This window comes from Octopus bimaculoides, chromosome 23 (genome assembly GCF_046866305.1).
Source record: "Octopus bimaculoides isolate indiv1 chromosome 23, ASM4686630v1, whole genome shotgun sequence".
Lineage (NCBI taxonomy): Eukaryota > Metazoa > Mollusca > Cephalopoda > Octopoda > Octopodidae > Octopus > Octopus bimaculoides.
This window is the reverse complement of record NC_142950.1, coordinates 32698921-32711486: the sequence shown is the minus strand read 5'-3', so window position 1 is coordinate 32711486 and position 12566 is coordinate 32698921. Positions and strand designations below refer to the sequence as shown.

General features: G+C 36.8%; 1 protein-coding gene across 1 annotated transcript; it reads left to right on the top strand.

Annotated features, from left to right (window-relative positions):
* The first annotated feature begins 524 nt into the window (after nt 1-524).
* Nucleotides 525-10052, top strand: LOC106873749 (uncharacterized). Its single transcript, XM_014921247.3, has 7 exons — nt 525-826; nt 4766-4927; nt 5891-5997; nt 6685-6829; nt 7031-7180; nt 8312-8485; nt 9465-10052. The coding sequence occupies exons 1-7, from the start codon at nt 694-696 to the stop codon at nt 9530-9532; spliced, it is 939 nt and encodes a 312-aa protein (XP_014776733.1). The 5' UTR covers nt 525-693; the 3' UTR covers nt 9533-10052.
* The last annotated feature ends 2514 nt before the right edge of the window (nt 10053-12566 follow it).

The window sequence follows — 12566 nt, the reverse complement described above, 5'->3', positions numbered from 1 at the left end:
TTGAAGCTATGCAGTTAATTTTTACTTTATTAATTTTAATTTTCTTCCCGAATTAAAAGAACCCAGACCATGTTGACAAACACAGACGGTGAATTGTGAGAATCGTTAGACCATCGAACAAAGTACCTTGTTACTTTTACTCTTTTATATATTCTGAGGAGTTCCATTCCCGCTGAGGTCAATTTTGACTTTTACTCTTTTAAAATCGATGAAATAAATTAATACTCAGGTGTTGGATAGAGTTATAAGGTATCCTAGATATGATTGGATCTATAATTGTCGAAGTTTATTAATTTTAAGTGGACGACGTGTATAACTGACGGAAGTTGCCGAAAATCAGTTCGGTAGTTTCCGTCGAAAAACAGAAAGCTTGTTAGATCAGACGATAAGATGATGATATATAAAGAGAGAGGAAAGAGTGGGAGGGAATAATAGACATGAGAGAGGAAGAGTGAGAGGGAATAATAGATATAAGAGAGGAAAGAGTGGGAGGGAATAATAGACATTAGAGAGGAAGAGAGAGGAAAGAGTGGGAGGGAATAATAGACATGAGAGAGGAAGACGGAGAAAGAGTAAAAGCAGAGAGCGAGAGGCAAAAAGTCAAGACAGATAGAGACATAGAGATAGGAGAGGAAGTGAAATCACGTAAAAAGTGTAATAAGTTTCCGAACAGAGCATCGATCCTCTCTAGAAATGACCCTACCGTTTGGCCAGTTGGGCTTACGATGTTTGTCTCGCTCTGTTCAATGTGGACGAAATGTTAAAACGGTTTTCTTACAACAAACTACATCTGCTGGACGATTTGTGCACAACATTGCTAAGAAAGGTTGGATACCTTTAGTTGCATTTAAAATATTTTCATTTAAAAAGTAAACAACGATGTTTCCCTTGAAATTTTTTGCGCCCACCCTCTTTCATTCCCCCCCCCCCCTAATTAGCGCTAATTCATTCTTATCATCGCCGAATTTCTTTCTTTCTCTGTTTACTTTTAACTACCCCACTCGGATTTGTGAAAATATTCTACCTTCTTTCTCTTTCTGTTTTTCTTCTGTCTAAAGCATTGTATTCAAAATTCCAGCATGGCTTGTAAAAATAACATGTAGATTGTTGTTATTGTTGTTGTTGCAATGGTCGTTTAGCCCCAGGTCAACCCTGGTTGAGTAGCCCCATGATTAAAGACATTTTCAAGTTGTGACCATCTCGTTGTCTTTCACCTCGACACAACACACCCAGGCCTGTAATATCTAATGTCTTCCTATTGGAAGAGATATTGTTGCTATTTCTAGCTAATCGAGCCACTTTAGGTTGCTGTTGGTCTTGCTCGGGAGCTCTAGTTGAACAAACCAATGATTAAATGCATTCCAGCCGTGATCGGCCGTCGTTTTTAAGGGTATCAAAATAACATTACCCAATGTGCGCCTTCGTGTATCTAACTGTAATTTGAGGGAGGTTTAGCTGCTATATCTTGCATGTCGAGCGACGAGACTGAGACCCTGCTCCTTCTTTGGGCAGTCTTCAAAGATTGACAAATTTTTAGGGAGACAAGGGGGTTAGCTTCCACGCGGTCGCTCTGACCTGCTCCCAGAAACTAGAAATCTCCCTTCAATCATTCCCTACCGTACTCAAAGAAACAAAAACAATGGCACTGACAACGTATTTATTCAAAGATATACAAAACTATGCGTGATGGTCACGGCTAGAACACCATTGATAATAGATCTGCTTGATAAGGTGGAGTCGTATCTAACGACTGTATTTCACACAAGCGTCAGTGTACGACCTGCTAGAAAGAGCAGTCAATTCTTCATTAAATCTCAGGCTCCCATCTTAGAATCTTAGTACACCGTGCCGGAAAAGGATTATGGGCATGGCTGGAAGGTTTTTGATCACAGGCCTACTTTATCAGATTAAACTTGGTGTTAAATAATAACTACAGCCTTCACAAACCAACGGAGCCACTACGTGGTCGTTCGACGTGTTGGATATAACATTTAAATCTCTCCCTTGAATCACATCTTACCGTTCTAAAAGACAATTGGATAATGAAATCCTAGATGAATTATGCTTGGAAAATAAGATGAGATGTTCATGGTTGGAAAGCCTTTAGTCATAGATTTGTTTTAATCAAACGTAAGTTAAGCAACAGTAGTAACAATTATATAAGTTGTTATTCGACCTGCTAGAAATAGCAGCTACATTCGCTTTTAATCTTACGTGACAGTCTCAAAGAAGCTTATAGCTCATACTAAACTGGATACCGAAGCATTGCATTCACGATGCCTTAATAAAAGCTGGGAATATCGCAGCTGGAGTACCTTTGTTTATGGGTTTGCCTCGTTCAGGTTTGATATTGGGCCAGCTCCGATTAAGGAGGTTGTCAGCTTTTCACCAGGCGGCCCATGATATCAGAAGAAAATACCGATCTACAGAAAGCACAGTTTTGTATTAAGTGATATGTAAAGTGTGTGGGGTGGGGGCTGTTTAGATAGATAGATAGATTTCAACCATGGTAAACTTATTCAACATTTTGAAGAAAATGAAAGAATTGTGAAAGTGCAAACTCGACTTTGTTTTCAAATAAAGCGCTGGGGGTGGGGAACCAAAAATTTCATTCTCTCTCTCTCTCTCTTTTACGGGATGCCGGTTTTTGTCAATTTGAGAACAACTAGTTTAGCCTTCAAGTCCTGATCGAGTAAACCTCTTTGATCTTAGTCCGTATGGTAATCAATTTTGCAGACACAATGCACCTGTTCCCACATTAATATGTGTTTTAAGTCTAAAACGAGAGGATGGTGTGAGTTCAGGGGAGATTTGGCAGCTATTTCTAGACGATCGAACGATCACATAGAGGCTCTTGCTTTAAGTTATTGAGCCTCAGATCAGTCAGGAATACCTGTTAGTAATCAGTTTTTTTTTTAAGATGTGACTGGTTTTAAATGGAAATTCGTCTGCTAATCCAAGTCTATGATAGATCCATTAACATTGTCATTTTGCTGCACAGTTGTAAATACAAAAATAATTCTTTCTATCATAGACACAAGCCTTGAAGTTTTGCAGGGCCGGGGGCTAGTTAATTATTCGACCTCACTGGTACATGTTTTATTGACCCTGAAAAAAATGAAAAGCAAGGTCGACCTCAGTGGAATTTGAACTCGAGCAATAAAAGTTCTCATAATTTTTAATTCTGCCGTCCTTATGATATCATTTCTCATATACATATTTGTATTATCCTAATACATAAAGCAAGGAATATTTCTTTTCCTCTATCCGACTTGGTTTATAAATAAACAGGCGCAGGAGTGGCTGTGTGGTAAGAATCTTGCTTCCCAACCATAAGGTTCCGGGTTCAGTCCCACCAGCCGACCGAAGCCTTGCGAGTGGATTTGGTAGACGGAAACTGAAAAGAAGCCTGTCCCCGTAACTTAGTGGTTCGACAGAAGAAACTTATAGGATAAGTACCGAGCTTACAAAGACTGTCCTGGGGTCAATTTCTTCGACTAAGAGCCGGTGCTCCAGCATGGACGCAGTCAAAATAACTGAAATAAGTAAATGAAAAAAAGAATACCAAAGAGAAACTGATAATTTACATTATTTATAGTAATTAATTTGATTATTTATGATTTGAATGATTGCATTTTATTATTGATAATGTATTTTACAATATGTGCCCATATAACACAAACATCACGAAAAGATAGCTACGTGTGTGAACGACTTTAGCTCACTGTTTATTTATAGTATTTTCATGGTAATTGTATCACTTTGTAACTTGGTTAAGTAGTTACAAAGTTGTTTGCCGTTTAGTAATTTGTAAGCTAGTTTTTTTTCTCTTTCGAGATATATAATATCAAGGTAAACTCTACTTCACACCCACGTGTCAGGTTTGTTTGTTTTCTGTTATCGTTCCAGCTAGAAATAAACCGCATATAATATCGGAAACGAAAATACGCTTCATGCTTTTGTTTAATTTAATTATCGTCGGGTGGTGGTGTTTTTTTTCCTTTTTCTTTTCTTCTTTTAGTGGTAGTTAGAATGGTGAATGTGGTGTAGCATCGTCTGGGTTCTTGCTTGTAGCAAAATTTCATTCTTTTCTTTCTTTCTTTCTTTAATAATAATAATGAAATTATTGCATATAGTGCTCAGGTGCACTACAGCTCATCAAAAGTGCATGTACACTACATAGAATTATGTGCAAAAGTCAGGAAAGAGAACAGGGTATGATTCATGATATACATGTGTGCATGCGTATGGAGGGGGTGGGGATATCGGGTGTAGTGTTATTTGCCTGCAAGAGTGTCTTTATTAATATCGGTTTCGAATTTTGGCACAAGGCTTGCAATTTCAGACGACTGGGAGGGAAGTAAGTCGATTACATCGCTGATGAACTGGTACTTATTTTATCGACCTCAAAAGGCAAAGCCGACCTCGGCAGAATTTGAACTCAGAGTGTAAAGAAGGTCGAAATGCTGCTAAGCATTTTGTCCGGCGCGCTGACAATTCTGCCAGCTCGCTGCCTTATGTATCTCTGTTAATATCACAGATATGACCTGGATTTTTATCACTCTCAGTACATGTCTTCAAACACTCTGAAATGTTCATATTGGAGCTTCCGACATGAATCTGGCAGAGTGAATTGTGTCATGGTGCTACTTTTCTCACAGACGGTGCCCAACTGACCCTACTATATTGTATAGTCAACAAAATCAAAAACAAACAAAGCGCATGCTCTCATATTGTATCATTTCTTTCATTGTTATATTTACAGATTCTGTTACAGTTGAACTGATTGGTAAAATATGTTTGATTGGTATAAACTGTCCTGAAAAAAAGAATGCTGTTGACTCTCAAACTGCTCACGGTCTGTATCGGGCTTTTCAAGACTTTGAAAACAATGACCAGACACGTGTTGCTGTACTATTTGGTAAAGGTAAGAGTGTGATTTTGTTTGTTTATGATCCCTTAATTCTTTTATTCTTCTACTTGTTTCAGTTATTTGATTGTGTCCATGCTGGAGCACCACCTTAAAGGGTGTTAGTTGAAGAAATCAACCCCAGGACTTATTCTTTGTAAGCCTAGCACTTATTCTATCGGTCTCTTTTGCCGAACTGCTATGTCACTGAGACATAGACACTAGCATTGGTTGTCAAGTGATGGCAGGGGGGATAAACACGACACTCACAAAAATATACATACATACATTATATATATACACACATATACATATATTTATTTATATATATATATATACGCAAACATATATATTCATATATATATATATATATATATACACACACATATATATTCATATATATCTATACATATATACACACACACATATATATTCATATATATATATATATATATATATATATATATATATATACACACGATGGGCTTCTTTTCAGTTTCCATCTACCAAATCCACTCACAAGGCTTTGTTTGGCTCGAGGCCATAGTAGAAGACACTTGTCCAAGGTGCCACACAGTGGGACTGAACCCAGAACCATGTGGTTGGGAAGCAAGCTTCTTACCACGCAGCCACACCTGTGCCTTAATGAATACAAAACTTATATATATATATATATATAGTTAAAAAAAACACAAAAAACAATAACAAAAAAACAACAAAGTGAGGATGTGATACGGATAGTGTTATTGGACGCTCGGGAAAGGAAAGAGAGAGAGTATATATATATATATATATATATATATATATATATATATATATATATATATATATATATATATATATATCGCCATCATCATCATTTAATGTCTGTTGTCCTTGCTGGCATGGGTTGGACATTTTGACCAGACAGAAACCAACATTTTTATTCGATTGATACTATTTGTATTCTAACTGTAATGATTTTCATTTTCCATTCTCTAGGTGGCAATTTCTGTGCCGGGTTTGATCTCAAAGAACTTGCAGATGAATTTCGAACTGCTGAAGTTTCCTTGCCTGATTCCCCAAGTCGAACAGAACGTGCTCCAATGGTATTTCATTTCGTTGAAGTTTTTTTCCGTTTCTTGTATAATGCTTTTGTTACCATATAACTAGTATTAATAGTATTTGTGACCAGAAAATAAATATAAAAGGTTTATTTTGTAGCTTAACATGCCATGCGGACACACATATACATATGTAGGCACACAAAAAAAAAAAACTAGCACTCCATCGGTTATGATGGAAAGGGGTCCAGTTGATCTGATCAACAGAACGACCTGTTAGTTGTGATGTTTATTTTACGGATTGGCATCACGTGTCTTTTGTAGTGGTTGGCAACGTCATGTTTGATAGCGTTGGCAAATTTTAAAATAACCCCAAAACGAAATATTGTATAGAAAAGCACTGGCATCAACTACGCTCGAATGGTGCTTTTTATGAGCCACCAGTATACACAGATATGCATACACCTGTTCATACTTACACAAAATAGAGAAACAAATGTTAGTAATATTTTAGTTATGTAAGGATCAATATATTGTATGATATATGTTAGCAGAAAATAAAATAAGTACCAGCTGAGTATTGGAGTCGATGTAACCAACGTTCCCCCTCCCCCAAATTTCAGTCCTTATAGTAGAAAGGATTATTATTATTATTATTATTATTATTATTATTTATATTTTCTAGGAAACAGGCGTTTTTCTCTAGTTTTGTGGTTTGGAATTATTTTATAGGGTCCAACACGAATGTCATTTTCTAAGCCTGTCATAGCAGCTGTTTCTGGTTATGCTGTAGCTGGTGGTTTGGAGCTAGCACTCATGTGTGATTTGAGAGTTGTTGAAGAATCAGCTATCATGGGTGTCTACAACCGGAGATTGGGTAAGATGTGTTTTTATCTTTTCCTGTCATTTTCTTCTCCTTTTTCTTTGTTTTCTTTCTTTCTTTCTTTCTTTCTTTCCTTCCTTCCTTTGCCTTCCTTGTATTATTATTATTATTATTATTATTATTAAGGCAGTGATCCCCCAAAACTCATTACTGTTTGATATTTTATTCTCATATTCTTTTCCTTAATCTTTCCAGGAGTCCCCCTTGTTGATGGTTGCACAGTAAGATTACCAAAACTCATTGGCTTGTCCCGTGCCATGGATTTAATTCTAACCGGTCGGCCAGTCGACAGTAAAGAAGCTCTCCAAATTGGTCTTGCTAATAGAGTAGTTCCTAACGGGACAGGTAATTATTGTTATTGTACATTCTATACTCCTTTAAAGGGTCCTTGTGGTTCCTGAGGAAGGAGAAGCAAAATATTTAGGGATCACACCCTCCTTATTCTCACACCAGTTCCGATAACTGTGTGTCTCCTTTACAGCATTCTTAATAACCCTCTCTTTCTCTCTCCCTCCTTCTCTGGCCAGGTAACTATGTACCTCCTCTACAGCAAGACATCTGTATCTGCCTCTCTGTCACATTCTAACCCTTCATCATCTGACACAAGATCACTTTCTCCAATACCCCTTCCCCTCTCAAAGATTCTTTATCTTGCAAGTTATCTGGTGACCCTACCTCTGCTGGTGCCATGTAAAAAGCATCCAGTCTACACTGTAAAGTGGTTGTGAAGGTGTGTAGCCTAGTGGTTAGGTTGTTTAGACAAACAATTGTAAAGTTATGGGTTTGGTTCCCAATCACATGGCACGTTGTGTCCTTGAGCAAGGTACTTCATTACATGTTGCTCCAGTCTACTTAAACTGAAATGAGTACCAGCCAAATGTTGGTGTGGCCCTGTTTCCTACCACTCAGCTGATAATATGTTGAGTTTGCTGTAGGGTGGCACCTCGTAGACTCTCTGTCCAAATCTTGCAAAAGTGCAAAATGACAACAACCTTTGAGACTTACAGCACATTGGATGATGTTCTTGTTACAGGTTTGTTACAGGACAAGAATCAAACTAGAGCACAATACCATATTCAAGCGATTTTACACAATTATATCAACCCCAATGCTTATCTATTACTTATTCTATCAAATTCTATCAAATACTAGAATGTTCATCTGTAACCATTTCTTTTTTTTATTTTATATTACTTTATTTCAAATTTCAAATCTTAACCCTTTCGCTGCAGAAACCAAATATTTCCACTCAAAATTTCATTACCCTTTACTGTGGAAAGCAGTTTTATATCCCAATCTGTATTTTATTGAAACTATTTTCTATTGAGATATATCAAATTCATTGAGACAAAGTAACTGGCAGAAAATACCAATTCTATTTTTTTTTTAGTAGATATTTAGCATCATTACTGGAAGAATAACCATGAAATTTGATTTTGTAATTTAGAGTTTTTTTAAAATCTTTTCTTCTCCCAGCTATTGGCCAAGCAACACAGTTAGCTCTATCGATTTCAAGATATCCACAAATGTGTCTTCAAACTGATCGCAGATCTACGTATTATTCTTGCTATGATGCCACATCCCGACAAGAAGCTTTACAGTATGAATTCCTCAATGGAAGAGATGTCTTAACGGTGGAATCCATAAAAGGTTAATTTTGGACTTGTTTTTACTTTGTTTATCTTTAGTTGTTTGGTTGTCTTTGTTTATATTTTATATCATTATTTGTGAATGGTGGCATCATTGTGTACATGTTCCCCATGGGTCAATCATTGGTTCATTGCATTACTGACCAAAAGAAAGGGACTTCACTCAATTCTAGACCTTGCTTCCACACCTGAAACATCTCCTCTAGTTCTGATAGTGTCTCAGCTTTTAGAACAAGGTCATCAGTATCATCATATGTATGTGTGTGTCTGTGGTTGTCTCCTATCACCGTTTGACAACCAGCATTGGTTTGTTTATGTTTCTATAACTTAGCTATTTGGCATAAGAGACCTTTAGAACAAGTATCAGGTTTTTTAAAATGTTGGCTCTGTGGTTGATTTCTTTGACTAAACTGTTCAAGACAATGCTCCAGCACGGTCACAGTTAAATGACTGAAACAAGTAAAAGATCAAAAATAGTTTCTAATTTTCACTTTTGTTTAAATATTTCGTAAATTACAGTTCTATATTTAAGAGATGAGGAATTATGTACATTATTTACATTATTTACATTTGACGGATATTTGTCCGCATCTTGTTTGTTGTTAACACACCGTTTTGGCTGATATACCCTCCAGCCTTCATCAGGTGTCTTGGGGAAATTTCGAACCTGGGTTCTCATTCTTAAGGTATTTTTCGATGTTATTATTATTATTATTTAGGTCACTGCCTGGAATTGAACTCAGAATCTTGGGGTTAGTAGCCCGTGCTCTTAACCACTACACTATATGCCTATGGGCATACCTTAGGAATAAGAACCCAGGTTCGAAATTTCCCCAAGACACCTGATGAAGGCTGGAGGGTATATCAGCTGAAACGTGTTAACAAACAAGATGAGGACAAATATCCGTCAAATGTAAATAATGTATTTTGTAAATTAGTTCATTAATTGATTGATTGATTTATTCATCTATTGTTGATAGGTGCCCAGAAATTTGTTGAAGGTTATGGAAAACACGGTGCTTTTGATCCTGAAAACAAAGATAAATGAAAACCTGATTTTGTATATAAGTGGTTTTGGAGCATTTTTTTTGCTGAAGTGATTTGCCTGACATCTAAACCAACAACTGTTATATCTAACCAAAGGATATTGTTCTTCCTTCACACTGCCAGTCCAAAAGAGTCCTCCAGAAGAATCATCATTGATTCAGCAATTCATACTGTATTGATATTTGATGCAGTGTGTGTGTGTGTGTGTGTGTGTGTGTGTGTGTGTGTGCATAAATTATGCATTATAATGTGTAGGCTCCAGATACCAGGCTACAGTTCATCCTTTTAGATTCCTCCAACAGTCTGAACTAAATTAAAAGACTAAAGCTTTCAGATTTTGCTTCCTAGTGGAGGTCTATGCTTCCTCAGTTGAATTGAACATCCTTGTTTCTTGGAGTATTTTCAATGATTGATTTTTTCCCTGGAGGTTCGAGAGAGAAGCCATAAGCCGTTGACTTGTTAATATTGCCTTTATTTTTTAAGTTTTTTTTTCCTAAAATAAAATGTTTTTTTATAGCTTATGATGCTGTTGTTTTTTTTTTTTTTTTTTCCTGTTTTGTTTTTAACAACTTATTCAGTGGATGCAGATCAGCAACTTTGATAGTTTTCCAGAGCCTCTGAGTATTGGATGGACGAAAGGAACTTATTCTGAGATGAGAGATTTGATAGAAATACTTGCAACAGAGACATAGCTAAAAAGCACAGAAGTATATCAGTAGCGAATGTAAAGTGTCTGGCAGTGGTGGTGGAATTGCTAAATCTAGATTTCTGTTTCTTTGAGCGTCATCAGCAGCAAATATCCACAAGCAACCACATGCTTAGGCCAATTTAGGTAGACTGCTGCCACCTGAATTCTGACATGCAGGACACAGATTAAAAAAAAAGACCAATGCAAGGGACATAACTCTAATAGTCTTGTATTCAAATTATGCAACAGGTGTGCTTCAATAATCTAAACATTATTGATATCATGGTTGAAAATGTATGTATGTAACCTTAATATTATTTATTTATTGCTGTATTTTATCTTTGGATTTCGTTTCCCAATTTTGTTTTACATCTCTGAGACTTGTATACCAGGTGTCGTGTTTTCAGACCTCCCAATACAAAAGAAACCAAACCATTTCTGGCGCCTGTTGAAGTCACTCCTTCCTTTGCGAAACTGTTTGGTAACACGAATTGAATATTACGAAGCTAAATTTATAATACTGTATAAATATATCCACTGTATATTACCTAATATACGAGAGCCTGCTTCGAATAGAAACCTTCTTCAAAAAAAGAGTTGACTGGAGAGAAATTATAGAGAGGACATGTGGGATTTTCCTTATGGTAAGTTCACTGTCATCTTTTTTTGGCAATTTTTGTAAATAATACAGCAGAGGACTGGAATTGCGCGCCCATATAACTGGCCCGCCTAAATATCTAAAAAAAAAAAAATCCTCATGAAACCGAGAAAATTCAATTTTTCGCCGATAATACAATGAGGTCCATCTCTTTAAATTTTGTTTTATCGTGTATGAATGTGTGTATGCAACACATACACACCATATGTATATATTTATGTATATTTGTGTGCATGCATACGCATTCCTCTCTGTGAAATTTATTTAAGAATCATTTAATTTAACGAATTTCAATTTTTCCTTAATTTTCAATTATGACCCCACAATATCGGTAGCGCTTCTTTAGAACCTTGCTTTCAATATATTTTCAGTCTTTTTCAACCTTTCGCTGTAATTAGAAGCTTGGGTAGAGGTGGTTCATAGGGGCACATCCAAACACCTAAAGACTGGTGTGTAGCCAGAGTTAGCTTCGTTCCTCTAATCACAACCTACAATTTCATGTAGATACGTATGCATGAGCCAAATAAAGAGCAACATGCCTTCAAATCATACTCTTTCTTCATGTCTAGGCCTATATGTAAGACAGTAGCTAGATGTGTTACAAATACTTTCGTCTCGCTTTTTATAAGTACACACACACACACACACACACACACACACACACACACACACACACACACACACACACACACTCTCAAAGAACTACTAGATATATCACAAGAATATTCCTTAAATTGTACCTTGTGTCATATATATATGTATACATGCATAAGCCACAAAGGTAGACTGCAATTTTGTAGCACAGTCTTTGAGAAATGTTATCTAATTCATCTTCAAATAACATTACACTGTCTTGTGATAGCATATATATATATATATATATATATATATATAATCATAAGGAGAGGCAAACAATTTGGTGAAACTTGACAGGGACATTTAATTTAATTTAGCTTCTTTCTACATCAACCTATGGCTATGATGCAAGTGGAAGCCGTTCTGGATGAGGCAGTCACACTGGAATTTTAATGGCTAGCTTATTTGAGCACTCAGAGCACATACCTACTTTATATATATATATATATATATATATATATATATATATATATATATAATGTGTACAGAATAAGGAGAAAATGGAGAGGTAATCGCCCCGCTGGACTTATTCTTTTTAAGACTGGTGCTTATTCTATCGGTACTTAAATGTAAACACACCAACATGGGTTGTCAAGCGATGGTGGGACACACACACACACACGTATCATCATCATCATCATCATCATCGTTTAACGTCCGCTTTCCATGCTAGCATGGGTTGGACGATTTGACTGAGGACTGGTGAACCGGATGGCTGCACCAGGCTCCAATCTGATTTGGCAGAGTTTCTACAGCTGGATGCCTTTCCTAACTCTAACCACTCCGTTCGTTCTTTCGTTCGTTCGTTCGGTCGTTCGTTCGTTCGTCTGTCCGCACGTACGAACGTTCGTACCCACGTACGGAATTACGATCGCTCGTTCATTCGTTCGGACGTACTTACGTACGTACGTTCGTTCGTTCGTTCGTTCGTTCGTACATACGTAATTACGTACGTACGTTCTTTCTTTCTTTCGTTCGTTCGTAGGTACGTACGTGCGTATGTACGTTCAATCGTTAGTTCCTTCGTACGTTCATTCGTTCGTACGTTCGTAC